At 40.8% G+C, this 18,373-nt stretch overlaps 1 protein-coding gene across 1 annotated transcript in view; it reads left to right on the top strand.

Moving 5' to 3' along the window:
* The window catches only part of LOC136679101 (cell surface hyaluronidase-like), a 50,007-nt gene that overhangs the window by 3,040 nt on the left and 28,594 nt on the right, over window positions 1-18,373 (top strand). Inside the window, exons 2-6 of the mRNA XM_066657399.1 lie at window positions 1,291-1,630; window positions 2,867-3,007; window positions 4,663-5,230; window positions 13,003-13,172; window positions 16,129-16,317. Of these exons, the coding sequence (XP_066513496.1) occupies window positions 1,312-1,630; window positions 2,867-3,007; window positions 4,663-5,230; window positions 13,003-13,172; window positions 16,129-16,317 (1,387 nt within the window). The 5' untranslated portion in view covers window positions 1,291-1,311. The remainder of the gene's footprint in view (window positions 1-1,290; window positions 1,631-2,866; window positions 3,008-4,662; window positions 5,231-13,002; window positions 13,173-16,128; window positions 16,318-18,373) is intronic.

Below are 18,373 nucleotides of genomic sequence, written 5' to 3'. Positions count from 1 at the left end.
TTTTCTACAGAGATATGTCCAAAGACCATCGAGAGGTAACTTGTTCATCAGCCTCATGATGTGGGGCCAGGGTGTAGATTTAAATATTGTAGAGAGCGTTTGGTTTTACGTTAAACAGAATAGGTTGTCCACAAAATTCAGGGGCATTGCTACTTGAGTGGGTCCTCAAACATCACGGTGGCCGTAGTCTAGTACAGAGTCCACATCCAGCTCACTAAGTTCCATTAAAAATACAAAGAAAAATGTGTCCTGTATTAACTTACTTCAAATATTTGTTTAATTCTTGCTAACTCCTAGCTACTTAACATTTTATTATTTTGTCATTCTGGGTTTTTAGGCACAGGAGTCTGTCTTGTAAATGATGGCTATTCAGTGATTCCAAAAGAAGATTTCAAACCCTTTTGGCAAACAAACCTTGACAATCAGTCTAATGTGTAATGAGCCCTGTGTTTGGCTGCGTTGTGCCATTGTTACATTGTTGCACTGACAATGGTCTCAGAGCTCAGGGTCTTTGTGGAAGAGTATGTTCTTTTTTGGCTTGATGGGGGGTGGGTGCTCATACTCCCTCTCTCCCTTTGTCTCTCTCAGTTAAACCTAATTGGTGCCATGTGTTTGTGTAAATATCTCGAAAATGTGAATATCCACATAAGAGCCCCTGGCACCAAACACATGCTGGAACCGAGGCGACCAGAGAGCCATAACGGTTCTGAAGTAATGCTTGCGTAACTTGACCATCGAGGCGTGTGGACACATTTTTTACAGTGGTGTGGCCTGCATACATTGACCAAAATTGGAACAAGTTGGAGAAACATGATCAAGTAAAGAAAACAAAAAAAAACCCCGGAGCAAGTCATTGTATGGACAGAATCTTATAACTTTCCATTACTTTAAAACAATAACTCTTTATATTGTGTTTATTCGTGATTAATGGAACAGTATAAAGGTTAATAGTGGTGTCCTCATATTTTCTGCAGTCCAAAATTCTTTTTAATTTGTTCAGTAAATAAGCTACATAATCAAATATGGAAATAAAAATATAAGGGAAGTCTTTAATGCACTTACATTTTTAAAGACCCATTCCAGTGAAATTTTTAGCATTGCTGCTTTGAACCAGTCTTCAAAGACCTGGGTGTCTTACATCACAAACCTTAGTAACCAATCCCATCAACATGCACATTAATAGTAGCTGAATTCACTCATTAGATGCATTGTCCACAAACATTTGGGCTTAGATAAAACACTAACCCATATTCCTCATGTTCGTTTCTCTATTATTTTCTCTTACACTAGAAACTGGCAGACGCTTGGACCATGCAGGTGAACAATGGCCCAGGCCGCCTTCCTGTTTTCGTGCCTTCGTCCAATGGATCTACAGGCTATACCCCGGGCAGGGTTGCGCCGGTCCGGTCTCCGCCCCCCACCAAAGCTCCGCCCCCTCCACCCCTGAAGACCCTGGCCCCACCCCCTTCTCATCCTGTGGCTTTTCACCTGTCTGAGGCCCAGAGCCAGAGGGAGCACGCTCAGAACCGTCAAAGGAAAAACACTTACATCTGCACAGGGGTCTCCCTTGGGGCACTCCTCCTGACTCTCATCCTCGTCCTGAGTCTTACATCTGGAGAGGTTATAGATGGTAAGAGGTTACAAGATCCCATAAGTTACAGGCATTTCACCACAGTAAATGGGTGTTTTTAGGCACTGGCAAATGCTTGTAACAAAATATGATACAATTAGATATGCCAAGTGATGTCGTATGTTAATGGAAGGATTCGGTTGCTAAACAACACTTAACATGATACATTAATACAGAAAATAATTTGATTCAAGTGAAGTGAAGTGTATACAATGAGCATTTTAGTAGAGGCGGAATTAATAATGGTGTTTTTGGTGCTAATCACCCCTGTGATGCAGTTCCTAAATGTCTTTGTTACCAGTCCTGCAAGATGATTTGCTTTTTCTCAAAGCACACCAAGTGGCTCAGACTGATATACAACAATGTTTCAGCCTTTCAGCAACAGGGAGCATTCATGCTTGTGAGCAGGGCAGGGGTGGAGAGGATTTCCCAATGGAATTACTTTGGCACCACGTGTGCCTGAATTTGGGGCTGAAATTCTGAAGGAGAACTGGAGGGAGGGATGTGTTTGTACTTGGGGCTCCAAATTGGTCCAGGGGTGTAAGCTGGTGCTGACTCACTGACCTGAGCAGTTGGCTCTTTCCTCCGTTGCATAGGGCGGTTCGGTGACAGAGCACTAATGGCACTGTGTTTGATATCATGTGCCTCAGGGAATCAAATGCTTGTCTTCACCCTCTTAGAAGTGACATTGAAGTCATACATTGTAGACTGAAATTGCTCCAGACATTAACCAGACCAGTGGTACTATCTGTTAAAGTTTAGACTGTACTAGACGAGAGAACAAGGACCTAAAAAGTTATGATATGAGAATTTAGTCAGTAAGGAAATAAATAGGTGAAATGGGTCAGGAGTTAATTTCATATGTGAAGTCATATGTCGGTATTGCGAGTCTTTTTTTATTTATTAGAGTTGGAATTATGCACAAAATTCAGAATGAAGGTCAATTACTTGGAAGGCAACCTGTTATTTAATATCTCTGGAAAATCCAGATGAAGCTCTTTGACTTGTTTAGTGTTTACGTATTTTTGCCTATAGCTCTGCATGTGTTTGTCTCAGTAAACTCTCCACAATCCTCTTCTGAAACCCAGCCATGCCCAGTGAACACAGGGCAACCCCTGTTCCTCTGCCACACAAGGTCAAGCATATAATGAATATCTCTTGTCCTCCTGCCTTACACAATACGAGCTGCAAGTCTGGTAACATCATGTTTCTGTTTGTTTGTTTGTTTGTTTGTAGAGAACTGTCCAGATCACAATCCCAGGCTGAGCAACTGGAGGCCGGGGCAGGACCTGAAGAAGGCTGTGGTGGTGGGCAGAGGAGAGCACTTCCGACTGGTTGCCTCAGCCACCCTCAAATCCCTCACAATCCAGTCGGGAGGTGAGGTCTGAATTCCTAACTCTGGGCTCAGTAAAGGAGAAACAAAGGAATCTTTAAAAAAAAAAACAGCAGTGGTGCAATTTTGTCCTAACAGAGTAACAAGATGTACAGACTGCTTCACTGATCTTGATGGATATGTGTTCGTCTTGAACAATCTGTAATTGGACATAGTTGCTGATTAGATTGGTGTAACTTTAATAATTTTGAGATATGATGCTTACTGATTGTTAGCTAGTATTTACCTTTACTTTCACATTCATGGCTTTGGTAGATACTTTTATCTTAATCATTTTGCCAAGGTAGTCTGTGCTGCCCTGTGAAGGACTGGCGCCCCCTCCAGGGTGTATTCCCGCCTTGCGCCCAATGATTCCAGGTAGGCTCTGGACCCACCACGACCCTGAACTGGATATGGGTTACAGATAATGAATGAATGAATGAATTTTGCCAAGGTAGGCGAATGTAATATTAAGTGTCCTACTGTGCGTTCACATTGGCAGTGATTTTTTCGCCTCTTGTCGCCCAAATTTCTAAATGCTCATCTCCTGGTGGTGTTTGTGGATTCGCTGAACTTTGGTTGCCACTGTTTCAATGGTGCAGTGTCGGAGATGCTGCAATGCTGAATTCCTATCGGTTATTGACACATCACTTTGCCCCTAACTTATATGAATTAAACTTTGTTGCGTTGCTGACTTTGCCAACTTCACGTCACCAGCCTTCAGTTTGCCTTGTGTTGCCGGAACTCGCCAGCTGTCATTGAAAATGAGCGAACTCTAGCTCCTATGTCACATTGTGTCACAGCCGGTGTGAACGCAGGGTTACCCATAAACTCTTTTTGAAGTGGTGTGGTGTGCTTTATCATCAATGAATTGAACCTTGGTCTGCCATGTGGTTGATGTTACCAGTGTTGACCACTGCCCTGAACTATGTGTATTTGAACAACTAAGTGAGGTTAATTTATATTTTTAGTGCAATCCTCAACATGAAAAATCTATGGTGATTTTTCCACTGCATTGTACCTGCAAACTCTGCAAGGTTCATATGTCTTAGTTTAGTCCCTACTCATTGAGCAATCAGGTAGTAAATATATATCATATATACACACCTGATATATATTTGCTACCTGATTGCTCAATGATTAGGGACAAAACTAAGACGTATGAACTTGGACGTATCCAGGGTGTATTCCTGCCTTGTGCCCAATGATTCCGGGTAGGCTCCAGACCCATCACGACCCTGAACTATGTATATATTTATATGTATGTGTGTTTGTGTATATATACATACAGACCCATTCCAAAGAATTAGAATATCATGGAAAAGTTGAATACTTTCATAGGTATTCTCAAGAGAAAAATGAGGGCCACCAGACCCAACAACAAAGAAGAGCTGACAGCAAGCATCAAGGAAATCTGGGCGTCCATAACTCCCAGGCAATGCCACAGGCTGATTACCTCAATGCCACATCAATTTGATGTGATCCTAATTTCTTTTTTTTCTGCAAAACTGCGAGGTATCTGTCTCTGTGTCTGTGTCTGTGCATGGTACCTATACTGCCACAGACGGTGGTAAAGCATTTAGTTCATCTTAGCTGGTAAACTGCATTTGCAAAGGGTAATTCTGACCAAACTCTTAACCTTCATTGTCAATGTTTTTAGGAATGGTGGTCTTTGCAGACAATAAGGATGGCTCAAGGAACATAACCCTACGCACACACTACATTCTAATTGAGGATGGGGGTGCCCTTTACATCGGTGGCCCCAAGTGCCGCTATCGCTCCCAGGCAACTATCTCACTAGTGGGCCGCTCAGATGACACCTCAATACCAGAAGATCCTATTTTTGGCCGCAAGTTTGTGGGCGTTCGAGCTGGGGGCATCCTGGAGCTCCATGGATTAGAGCGAACGTCCTGGACCTTCCTGAGTCGAACGGTGCCAGCCACAGGCCTTAACAACGCCAGCTATGGCTTTGAGAAGAACTTCAGTAGAGGGATAAACCTGAGAGTCCTCGACCAGGACAGCGGAGCCCGGCTGTACACAGAGCGTTTTGACACTCATGAATTATTCAATGACAGCAAGAGGCTCGACCAGCTGCTGAAATCATTGCCAGCTGGGCGCATCGTCACACTGGCTGTGGGGGACTCGGCTGTCAAGAGCCTGTTGGAAGACACCAAGAACACCATTCAGGAACTTCTGGGCAGCACCTATGTCAAGGACCTCAAGTACAGGTGAATATAGATCTGATGATCTCTGATATAGTTATGTTGCCATATTATAGGTGGAAATGACTTTACATTTTAGTTGAAGTTACAGCTCACAAGATCATTCTACTGTTATGCCGAGCTTACTGCACATTCATGGGTTTGAATGAATTAGTATGAAACTATAAGAAATTGGCACGTTGAGATGAATAAAATTGTTGATGATTCTATAGTGTCGGAGAAATCTGTGATGCTTCAAGAGCATCTCATTTCAAAAGTGGAGATCTTACTTGGCAAGTAGTTATAATAATATATGATTTGGATAGTTTTGTTCATTGTCCGGCGCAGCAGGTAGTGTCGCAGTCACAGCTCCAGAGAGGTTGTGGGTTAAGTTTGTGAGGAGTTTGGTGCGTTCTCCCCGTGTCCGCGTGGGTTTCCTCAGGGTGCCCTTGTTTCTTCCCACAGTCCAAAAACGCATGTTGGTAGGTCGATTGGCGGCTCAAGTGTCAGTAGGTGTGAGTGAATGTGTGTGTTGCTCTGCGAAGGACTGGCGCTCCCTCCTGCGTGTGTTCCTACCTTGTGCCCAGTGATTCTGAGTAGGCTCCGGACCCACCGTGACCCTGATCTGGATAAGTGGTTTCAGACAATGAATAAATGAGTAATAATAATCCATTGTCATGTGTAATACGTCTTTGTGAGTCAACGACCAGGCAGAAGGACAGAAGATTCCTAGACAGAATTGGCAGTCCTTGTTCTGAACAGTGTTTATGTAGCAGTTCTATTAGACTTCTGGGAGAAGTAGCAAGTGGAAACCAAACTTACTCCCATCTTTCTCCAATGTGTTTTCCTTGATAGTGGGTAGCATTTAAAATTATTTTGATTGGACACAGGAGGTGCCCCGTTGTTCCATCTCACTGACGTCCAAGTTTACTGGACTTAGTTATCTCGGACAAAATGTGCAGGACACATTGAGCTGCTCTGCCAGGCCCGTCAATGTGGAACCCATTGAGGCGTTTGCTTGAAGTGGCCCCAGGACTACCGAGCCAGGTCGCGCACTGTAATAAGCGTCTAATAGGTTCATTGCTCTGTACTACACAGTCGTAACGTATTTGGGTCTTTCCTTTCTTGCTTGTTTCATGGAAAATGTTCCTGAGAAAGCCTCTCTGTGTTTCCGCTTTGTGCATTCTTACAGGAAAATCTCCTTTGGAAGGTCAGGCAGATGCATTTCCAGGATTTGTGTAGGAAAAATGCTGACTGGATTGTTTTCATGGCAATCAAATTGGTTTTCCAACAGCACATTCACCAAGAGTCAGTAGAATTCCAATGAGACACTCACGGTCTACTACAGTGTGTTTGGATAGTGCTCGGGATAAATTTAAAAATGATTACTTTCATCTTACAGCTTGGACCAATTTGGACCCAACATTGTTGATCAAGGTACTAAAATAAGGCTGAAAAGACACCTTAAAGTAAAAAATTTAGTTTGGGCGTTATTGTTTATTTTATTTTTTTTTCACAAATTCCCATTTATTTCTTCCCATTTTTTGCTTTTATGGGGTTTCAATCTTCATTTAACTTTTTTTTTTTTTAAATAAAATAACAAAATTGAAATTGCTGCTATGATTTAGCAATAGACAAGTATCGTCAACAAAAAGCACACTTCACGAGACCTTAGTAAATGCTATAAAGTTTTAACATTCAAATCGATCATTTGCTGATTCCACTCTGGCCGTTGTTCATTCCAGAGGCCTGCAGCTAACTGCAGACTCCGTCATCATGCTACGGGGGCTAACAGTACATCATGCCAACCACGTCACTCAGATCTAAGTGTGGTGAATTGTGTGTTTGTTTAAAATGGAAAAAAAAAAAAGTATATAAAGACTATCAATTTCAAAAACTGTGCATTTCAGTTTTTATATCTGAATTCCGTTTTTGTGATTCAGTCCATTTCCTCTGCATCTCTGAAATCACAGGGCTCTATATAAGTCTGTATTATGTATATCTCGTGTGCACAGAAATCGGTACAGGAGGTAAAAATATATCCTTTTTAAGGGGAAAAATAAGGACTCTTATCTAGTAATAGTGTGTTGCTAGCTAACCTGTATTACTGATTAAACTTGAGATGAAAGAGCCAGGCTAGAGGAATGTGTGTGTTTTAGAAGGGGGTTTCTAGTTTTCAGTGTATTGTACCAAAGCCAAGCAGTACATATTCTCTTTGTGATACGTCACCATGAGACTAAATTGAATAATACAATTTTTTGGAATGTCAGACACATTACTAAACACTTTGAAGCAAATATTGCTTATATAGCCTTTCAGTTTGTTGGTTAATTTATTAAATTTATTAAAATGAGCAACTTTAGCTTTCAGAGCAAAACTAAAGTCAGAAGGTCAGGCCGATGACTGTGAATTAGATGGGTGAAAAAAGCCATATATTTGTCGTTTTCTTTCCTTGTAATAAATTATTTTTTTTATTTTTTTATTTTTTTTAATGATGCATGTATTTCCTGACACAATGAATGAGGTCTGAACTTTAACAACCCAGATACAGCATCCCCCTCTGCCCCAGAGATGTGGAAAATCCAGATGTTTATTTAAACCTCCTGCAGCCACGGTTTAGTGGAAAAGATGGAAATGAATCAAGTTCAGATTGTGGAAGTTTCATTTCAGAGACATTGTGTGTGAAGCAGTGTAGAAGCTTGAACACATTTCAGTACCATTGTGTTGTTTGTAATTGCATGAAAGGAGAGGAAGAAAGAGGCAGGATGTACACACACACACACACACACACACACACACAGAGGAGTGAAATACAGGAAATCAGACACATTCACACCACTCAAATTTTTACAACCACTGTGCAAACACACATGTTTAAGCCGTTGAATGTGCTTCTTGTTAAGTAGTTATCTTTATCTGGCTTTTCTCTTTACACTCTCTCTCTCTCTCTCTCTCTCTCTCTCTCTCTCTCACTCACTCACACTTCTCCTTCCTCGTTTAGGCTGCCTCAACTTTCTTGTACTGCTACAAACAATTGAAGACCTGCTTGGTGTTGGGCTTTGCCAGCTTGCCCTCCAAAAACAGAAACATCTGGCACTGTGTGTCTTCAGAGTTACGCAACACACACCGGCCAGAACTCCATGCACACATTCACACCCTCCCACCTACAACCCCAAACAGGGTGTGGTTCCTGTCCTCTCCATTTTATACTACACATTAAAATCCGATACCACCTCACACTCACAAATATTTTGGAATATAAGACTAAAATTAATGTTCTTTGTCAGATAATAACCTGTTCATGTTAGTTCAGGTATGTTTTGTGGGGCAAGGCTTAGTCAGTGCATGGAAGCCCTTGTGTTTCAGAGGTTACACTGATATTTTATGTCCAAATGTACAGCAAATGTTTTAATTTTTTATTTTCCCCACAGATATAATTTGCTCAGACACTCAAGTGAATGTCTTGATGACTACAAAATCTCTGCAAAGTGCTTCATTATGATTATCCAAAACTGAACAATGTGCTACTCCTTGCATATTTGCATTGTGAAAGAGTAAAAAGAATAAGTCATTGTTTGCGCGGCTGTTTGGAGGACAGGAATGCAGGCTCATTTTGACCTCTGACCCTGCAGATTTGAACTTGACCCTGCACACAGTCAGTGTTACCACTGACCATCCATTAAACTCACACAAAGACCCTCTAGTCCCTCAGTATAACTCAGCCCCCATTTAAAATCTGTTTCCCTGGACACTCTTTGTGCATCTGCAGTCGTGGAACTTGTAGTCATTTGCTTTCCTGTCAGTTAATGAAGCATCCAAGTCAAGGCTTTCCGCTTCTTCATGTGAACATTCAGTCAAATACCCGGGTGGCTCTTCGTATTCTACTTCAGGAAATGGCCGTTACTGCTCTGCTTTGATGTGACCAAAGCTTCTCTGGAAAAAGACCAGGCCATTAGAGCTTTGGCCAGAGAAGCAATCGTTTGTATATCATGTTGTTTTAGATAATAAAAAAAAAAGCAGTGTGATTGGCAGCGTTTGAAAGGTGTTTTTGATGTTTTATGGTTATGATCCAGGGGTCATTCATCTTCGGTAGTGGGTTGTTTGAAGATTTTCCTGCTGTTTCAGAGCAGAGCAAACTCCACCAGTTTGCATATGTCCAGTAATCAAAAATTGTATGGAATTTAGGAGCACGTTGGAAAGATTTATGTATCCCCTGTCTATCCTTCTGTCCATTCATTCGTTCATCCAGTAAAAATGACTTCATTCCATTCAGTTTGGTTGTTGAAAGTGAAAATACTGCTTTTTACCTTTCAGGAAAAACTATGGTTAGTAAGGTTTAACTTGATTAAAGGTTTTAACTTGGGTAAATCTGGCTAATTTTTTTATCTAGTTCAAATGGAAGAAAAATGGTTTGGGGGGGGGGGGCTATTTTTTGCTGCATAAAGGTACATTGATGAATTTAGACTTGGTAATGCTAGCATCAGCATTGAATGACACCTCAAGGACGCCTAATGCTAATACTACACAATAGCCGTATTGGATATCACAGTGAGGGAAACTAAAGACACTAGGTACACTAGCTACACAAAATTGTTCTGCATGTGCATTAAAAAATGTAAAATTAAAAAGCCAGGCAGTTGCTTTCTGGATTATATTTTTAGTGATGCTTCCTGAAGAGTTGGCAGAGGGGTCTGACAGAGCCTTGACCTCCGCGCATATACAGCTTTATTAGTTCTGCCTTAAGGCTTAATTAGAACTGAGACGTAATTAGAAGTGGAGCTCAGTTTATTGGCTTCGTCAGGAGTTGGGTAATTACTGGAAACAGTTTCTGTTCGGTTGATTTGAGCTTTATATAACCTTCAGAGAAATGTATTCTTGTTTTCTCTTTTGGAAACAGCAGTTAATGAGGAAAACCTACTTACTGAGCAATGTGTTGTTACTGTACAACTCTACTGGACAAATAGCCTAAATTAGACTGTGCAGCTGTGACCAAGAATAAAATTAACACCATTCAAATCACTTTTAGTGTGAAGCCACAGCGGTAGCATTAATTCCAGAAGCTTGAGACATTTAACTAGCTTGTAAAAACTTGCATCAGGGTTTAATTTCCTCTTAAAGCTCAAGCTTCTCATGAAAGCGATTTGTCACCATTGGTTTTAGTCACAGCTTTAGCTTCCTGCTTTTCCCAAAACTGCATGTCACTCTTTGGTATGTGGCCTAGAGAGAGTGTGAGATCGCTTGTTGTTAGTGGCCAGCGAAGAAGCAGATATGAATCACTTATGAGAACTGGGGCATATGTGTTAGCCATAATATAAATGTAAAGATTGCTAAAGATTATATTGTCCAGTTTAGAATCCACACAGTGTTCATTCATGTGCCTTTTAATCTCTTATCTGTTATTTAAGTCTTTGAGATGAAACTAATTAGTAATCGTGCTTGTGATGTGTGGTATCTGTGGTTTGGTAACAGGGGAAGTCCAACTTTCAGCCTTTAATAGGTACTCATTTATCATTAACACCAGCATGTTCATCAGTGGGAGTTATTAGAGATTTTTTTAAAAATTTATTTTAGTTGGGCGGCACGGTGGCGCAGCAGGTTAGTGTCGCAGTCATACAGCTACAGGGGCCTGGAGATTGTGGGTTCCATTCCCGCTCCGGGTGACTGTCTGTGAGGAGTTGGTGTGTTCTCCCCGTGTACGCGTGGGTTTCCTCCGGGTGCTCCGGTTTCCTCCCACAGTCCAAAAACACACGTTGCAGGTGGATTGGCGACTCGACAGTGTCCGTAGGTGTGAGTGAATGTGTGTGTGTCTGTGTTGCCCTGTGAAGGACTGGCGCCCCCTCCAGGGTGTATTCCGCCCAATGATTCCAGGTAGGCTCTGGACCCCCCGCGACCCTAAATTGGATAAGCGGTTACAGATAATGGATGGATGGATTTATTTTAGTTGTTGTGAAATCAGTCTCAATGCTCAAACACCTCTAAAGACATAACTTGATGATTTGTAAGCAAAACCAGACATTGAAGATAATATCTAAATCTGTACTGTAGACACGTAGGCTGTCCCAATTCTTAGACGCCTCATTATGATGTCAACTAAGATATCTTAATTTGGCCAAATTCTAAGGCAGCATCGAACCCTTCCTTAGCCGCGAAGGCAATCCCAGGATGCAATGCAAGAACAACTCCAGTCAATTTCGCTCTTCTCCCAGAGCAAGAATTATTAAAAACCCTTTAAAAACAAAAAGAATAGAATCACAGACACTGAGGCAACAATAGCCGCTGAGGTAAAAAAAAATACAGCAGTTGTGTGCGGTGGGTGGGAACAAGCCATGACGCAGTCGCTTTCTAACAAGTGCCTCAGTAATCTACCTCATGAGGACATATGACCGTTAGAACACTGTCTACGTTAACAGTGCCTACCTAGACAGCTCACTAGGTTTTGGGACACACCTTGCATGACTTTGTGCCCAAGTTCAGCTCCGGTGTTCTGATGACCTGTGCTGCCATAGTGTACTTCTAAACATACAGTTGTTAGAGTCCATGTTAGTGGGCTCTACTTTACATGATTTTCTCAATGACAATTGAATAAACCAAAATCTGTAGTGTCTGAAGGGCACAGACCCAGATTTTTTGCATTCCTATTGAAGTATACACCAGTCAGAAGATATTCTTTTTGAGGTGAGTCTGAACAGTTTCTCTCAACAGCCAATGAGAACATGGAAACCCAAACAAACACAGCCAAAAATAAAAAAATAAATAAAAAAATGAAGAAAATTGATGAGGTGTTCATGTGTGTAGTGGGGTCCGTGTCTGTACAGTGTAAATTCCAAAACTCATACTCACTACAGTGTGCATTCTCTACTCACAGAAAAGTGTTTTACCGATTAGCATCTTACTTTACGCCTGTGCAAATGCTAATAAGTACTACAGCTTGTCAGTATGCCAGCTTTGTTGTTTTTATTTGCATTTCCATGTAACAGAAATGTATGCAAGTTTGTGTGATTTCATGAGACCTTGTTCAACATTGCCTCAGTAGCACCTCAGTAGCAGTTTCACCTTGTGAAAGGTAGTCATTCCATGTTCAGTATATGATGCTCATTTATTTCACTCCCAATTTATCAAAAAGATAAATAAAATCAGGTAAGAAGTGTGAGATGCCCAGGCTTTTAAAAATCTGTTCAAATTGTTTAGAGTACCTGATGAAAGCAAGACATCATACCTCCATATTGAGTTAAAGAGTTTGTGACAGAGTAATGCAATAGCTAAAAAAATCCCTTATATTAGCATATACTAATAATATATGTTGATATAATATTTCTGTCCTTATGTTTTTCCATTTCCTTGTTTGATCTCATTTCCTGAAACAGGGCTCATAGATTTGAAACAGCTTTTGCTATGTTCCTTCGCCTTCTAATAAACTTCCCATGATTTAATTTTAGTTTGGTTCCATTAGGTGACATTTGTGAATTTATATCTGGTCTTCTGTCTGTTTTTATATGTAACTGTTTGTCATAATCTTTCAGAAGCCTACAGGCACGTAGGATCTTATTTAACCACTCTGACGTTTCTTGTAAATGGAGATTATGATTACTGCAATAGTGTATTTTAAATTGTAACACCTCTCTCTCTCTCTCTCTCTCTTTCTCTCTTTCTCTCTTTTTTTCTCTCTCTATTTCTCTCTTTCTCTCTCTCTCTCTCTCTCTCTCTCTCTCTCTCTCTTTTTTTCTCTCTCTCTCTCTTTTTCTCTTTCTCTCTTTTTCTCTCTCTTTCTCTCTCTCTCTCTCTCTCTCTCTCTCTCTCAGGCAAGCGTGGGCTCTGGTGTCAATACTTGGTGGAGGAAATGGCTCGTGCACTGAAGACACCAGAGAACATGAGAACCATGACACCGGAGGCAGGGCCCTGGCACGACGAGACTTTGTAACTGTCGACGGTGTGCGTTTCTCTGTGTCAGCCTACAGCGAGTGGAGGAATGGTATGGCTCTTAAACCATGGTGATATGTTTGGCAGAATTTTGTCACTTTTAGTAGTTGCCTACATGACAAAATCACATTCAAATTCATTTACGTTTCATCACATCTTTTCAAACTGCTGTTCTCGGGTTGTATTTATTTATTTATTTATTTATTTATTTATTTGTTTGTTTGTTTTTTGGTTTCGTAACTTGCTTTAGCTGGTATAATGAGCGTAGAAGGCACTATTCTACCCACCATAAAGAGAGAGAGAGAGAGAGCAGTTTTCTTGAACTCTCGACCAACAATATTAGGACAAATATTGAAACGCCAACATTTTTCAGGCTGGAGATATGCGGCTTATTTGGCATCAATTCACCTGTCACCATTCACTTCAATGATTTTCATGAAATGATTCAAGAAATAATTGAACACATGCATTGATGCAGAATCTATAATTCTTCTTCATGGTTAAGTTTGCCATTGTTTAAAAGAACATTTAACTCAAAGATTTATGACACATCTGTAATTTTTTAAGTATGTAAAAGAGCTTTAACTGACCTTATTCAGGATCAGAACGTTTTTAAATAACTATTCTTTAAATACTCCTTCAGAGAATAAGACTTATACTGTTTAATTAGTGCATAGTGAAGCTTTTTCCTTTGTCCGGTCAGAGAGCTGTCTCCAGGGTAGTTGTAGTGACCTCTCTAGCTCTAGGAAGCTTTTCCTGCATTGCTGAGAAACAAAGGCATCTCTATGCATCCGATTCTCGCTATTTGGACTTGTAGATGACCAAGTGAGCAGCTATTATCAGCGAGTGATTAGCGTGACTGGAGTTGGGCTGACTATGTGACGGCTTGCAGTGACAGGACCAGTGTTCACAGTGCCCTCACTGACCACATTGGTCTGTTTCAGCTTTAAATTATAGCTGTGCTGGTCTAGGAATGTTCCTTTTGTGGCATATTCTATCACATTACAACTACTGTCGCTGTTTTTGTGGATTTGAAATGCTCCCAGGTGTTTTTGCAGTTTTTATCGTTTATTGGTTGCTGCACAGTTTATTAGCCCTGCTCCCTCTGTCTGTAATGGTCAGTTTTAAACCAAAGACTGCTCTTTTGTGGTGGATCATCCTCTGTACTGATGTGTCCGTGTCCTGTATGTTGCTGGGTTTATCAGACACTGTTGTGGCTGGAGTTTTCCCACGTTTTCACTGCTGCCACTAGGTTGAGAGTTGTCCACCATCCAAAAGAACCATCCAAGAATGCCTCAGTGGTCAGAAATGAGGCGTGTTTATGGCACGGCATTGTTGTATTATAACAGTACTGTGGATGTTTATTAGATGACTGCATTCAGCTGCAGGATATTATTTTGTGCATGCCTTCTCAAAGAACTTTAATCTATTTATTGCACACCCACCTGGGGGACAGCACACTCAGATGGGCGTGTGAAGGTGTAGCAGCAAACATTCCGAAGCCCCTCCTCAAACTCTCAGTACACACGCAACTCTTAGACTCTTAAATAACCCTTCAGCCTGCAGTGAAATGCTATGAATTTGAGGACACGTTCCTTTCTGTTTAAAATCTACTGTTGGCTGTTTCAATGCCATGCATATTTTATGGTATTCACACGTCAGTTTTGTTTCTCTGTTTCTCTATTTGATCTGTCTATGATCTATCTGGAATATTAATAGCTGAAGCACCAGCTCAGACTAGGCCTGGGGAGATAAAAAAAATAAAAGGCGCCAGTCATTTTTACCCAGCTTTTTTTCCCACTGCAATTTGTTTGTTTGAGGTAATTTCACAAAAATTGTTAACATTCCAATTTTCTGTACCATGCACACAGTAAGCTGTTTATATTTCAGTACAGTAGGTGGCGGTAGGGGTGGGCGATATGGCCCTAAAATAATACCACAGTATTTCAGGGTGTTTTGTTGATAACGATATTCTAGGCAATATAAATAAAGCCCTGAAAAACACCTTCATTCATTTCAAGAACACACAATTGGAACAAAGTAATATGTTATTAATTATATTAAATTAATAATATTTATAACTTCTTATTAAAATTATGTTTAATAACATTTTATTTTCGTACAAATCTAACAATTTCAAACATCCATCCATCCAATTTTAGGGTTGCGGTGGGTCCAGAGCCTACCTGGAATCATTGGGCACAAGGCGGGAATACGTCCTGGAGGGGGCGCCAGTCCTTCACAGGGCAACACACACACACACATTCACTCATACACTCACACCTACGGACACTGTCGAGTCGCCAATCCACCTGCAACGTGTGTTTTTGGACTGTGGGAGGAAACCGGAGCACCCGGAGGAAACCCACGCGGACACAGGGAGAACCCACCACACTCCTCACAGACAGTCACCCGGAGCGGGAATCGAACCCACAACCTCCAGGCCCCTGGAGCTGTGTGACTGCGACACTACCTGCTGCGCCACCGTGCCGCCTCAATTTCAAACATTCAGAATAAAAAAGAAATGTTTAAAATAAATGTTGTAAAATGTAACTTACCTAAGATTCTGATAATGTATAAAATATATACAGAATATTGATGTTTTATATTCAAACCACCTCCACACGACCGAAGTCACTCCTCCTTAGGAGCAAATTTCCACCGTACCTTTCTCTGTGCCTAAGTGACGTGTAATGAACGTACCCATGTGACTGCATGACATCATTACAAAGACAATCAGAATATCATAATCATCATGACATTGATTTTTCTATCGTTTAAAAAAAACTATCCATTCACTTGTAACAGGAAAAAAAAACACCATGAAAGCACCATAAACCTAAAAAAAAAAATCTGAAATTATTATCTCGGTTATACATATTTATGACACATTTTATGACTGTGACACCATTTTTTTTTAACCCCCATTCTGTCCCGTTGTCCCTACATATCAAAAAATTCATGGTGTTTAATCGAGCCTCTAAACCCTTCCTTTATCTCTCTGGAAGGTTTCCCCATATCCGGGTTCCAGGTGGATGCAGTGGACCAGGTGGTTCTGACCCTGCAGGATGACGTCAGCAGCTGGAGACCTGGGGAGCGGATCGTCGTGGCCAGCACAGACTACTCCATGCACCAGGCTGAGGAGTTCACCTTGCTGCCCTGTCCACACTGCACGAAGAGACAGGTCCTAATACAAGGTGAGATTGAGGCTGTCTGATTGAAAAAATAATTCAACAAATAATAATAATCTAGATTATCCTGATGGAAAAACGGATGACAAAGCATAACATATGTGTATTTTGTGCCTCTTCCTCATGCAGTCAGATGTTTGTAATTTAACACACTACCATGAATAGCAGCTTGTACAACTGTACTGTACTCTCCAACAGCAAAAAACAATCTGTTTGCTGTAACAAATAGGGTCTAGGGTGGGGCAATTTGATAATATACAATGAAATGTGAGCACCCCAACAGAAACAGACCCATCTTTTTATTGACTCCCAGATAGACATAAATGTCAACAGTACTAACGTTACTGGCTACTGATATGAAGAATAGAAAAATAGAAAAATAAAATAGCAAGCGAAGATTTGTTAGCTAACCCCACATCCCATTCTGCCTGGTCCACAATCTACTTCAGGACGAATAAACTTTGCCCAAACCAGAACTACCACACGGCAACACACAAACTTGTAAACACACCCTTGTCAGTTTTACTATGTACAACACACATGCTTTGAAACAGTAAAGCACTATGGTAGAATGTGATACTGCTCAGTCCTAGTGTGTATGTAGCCTCCTGCGCTGCAATTTTTACATTTTATTACTCTTTCAAATATAACTTGTGTTATATTTGTGTTACTTGTGTTATACACCTCCGGGTGCTCCTGTTTCCTCCCACGGTTCGAAAACACGTGTTGGTAGGTGGATTGGCGACTCAAAAGTGTCCATAGGTGTGAATGTGAGTGTGTGTCGCCCTGTGAAGGACTGGCGCCCCCTCCAGGATTTGTTCCCGCCTCGTGCACAGTGATTCGGGTGGGCTCCGGACCCACCGCGACCCTGAATTGGATAAGCGGACAATGAATAAATGAATGAAATATAACTTGGAATACTATCGAAAGTGATTGACTGTATATATGGAGTTTATGCATTATTTATTATAAATAAATAGATCTCACATAAAGATTGTTGGAAATGTGTTGATAGTAACAGTGCGTAGGTGTGTTTGACTATAGCCAGAGAATTTTCAGATAGAAACTATAATTCAGACACCCATGATATGCTTCATTACCTACACCAGGTGTGGTCAGTAAGGATTGGAGGGTGGTAGATCTTCAGAACTAGGATTGGGGACCCCTGATCTATCTGAATTATCTCTATATCCATCAATGTTCTCCTTCCAAGATCACGAGTGTATGCCTTATCCATGCATTAGGAGAGGACAAAATCATCTTTTTTTTTTTTTTTCCTTTTTTCTTCTGCTAATTTTTACTGCTTATTACCTTCTGCCCAAACCCCACTGTGTTTACAGCTGGAATGTTTGAATTGTTTCTCAGCTTTTGAACGTATAAGCCTCAGGGACATATATAAGTGGATACCAGTCTTTCAGTTTAGTCAAACAATGTAATAAACCACAGCTGCTGGCAAAGTAGATAAGGGATTTTTTCTCATGATACTGTATTGACTGAAATGGATGAATCTTCCTTTGGGACAGGAAAAGACATGGGGGATGTACTGATGTCTGGATATGTATTTGTGTGATACACTAGGAATGGGTTTTTTTACCATTAATAATTTTGGCCATTAGAATATACCTATATGACCTTATATAAGATCTTATACATAAGAATATAGTGTGGAAACAGAGTCCATTAGGCATTGGGGTTAAAAAAACAAACAAACTGTACATGAAAAACTAGAATTGCAATAATTGAATAGACCCATACATTGTATATGTGACTCAGTCAGTCCTCCTCCATCTTCCAAGAGTTGAAAGGATCCCCTGCCCATAGAGTAGTTCTGTAACAGCAACCTGTCAGTGAACTTACTCCTCTATTTCTTAATGATGGTGTTTACTACGGTTTTGGCGCTTAATAAAAGTGAAACATTTGTTTTCTTGAGAATCCTTGTGTATTCAACTGTTCTGCTGGTTTGTTAAAAGAGAAAAGTAAATCTCAATGAGGAGTGTCTGAAATGTGAACTGCTGTGACCAGAGGCACTTGGCAGTAGGCAACACTGACCTGTACACAGATT

The sequence above is a fragment of the Hoplias malabaricus genome, chromosome Y, assembly GCF_029633855.1.
Source record: "Hoplias malabaricus isolate fHopMal1 chromosome Y, fHopMal1.hap1, whole genome shotgun sequence".
In the NCBI taxonomy this organism is placed as follows: Eukaryota; Metazoa; Chordata; class Actinopteri; order Characiformes; family Erythrinidae; genus Hoplias; species Hoplias malabaricus.
The sequence above is the reverse complement of the archived record's forward strand: the minus strand, read 5'-3'. Positions and strand labels throughout refer to the sequence as shown.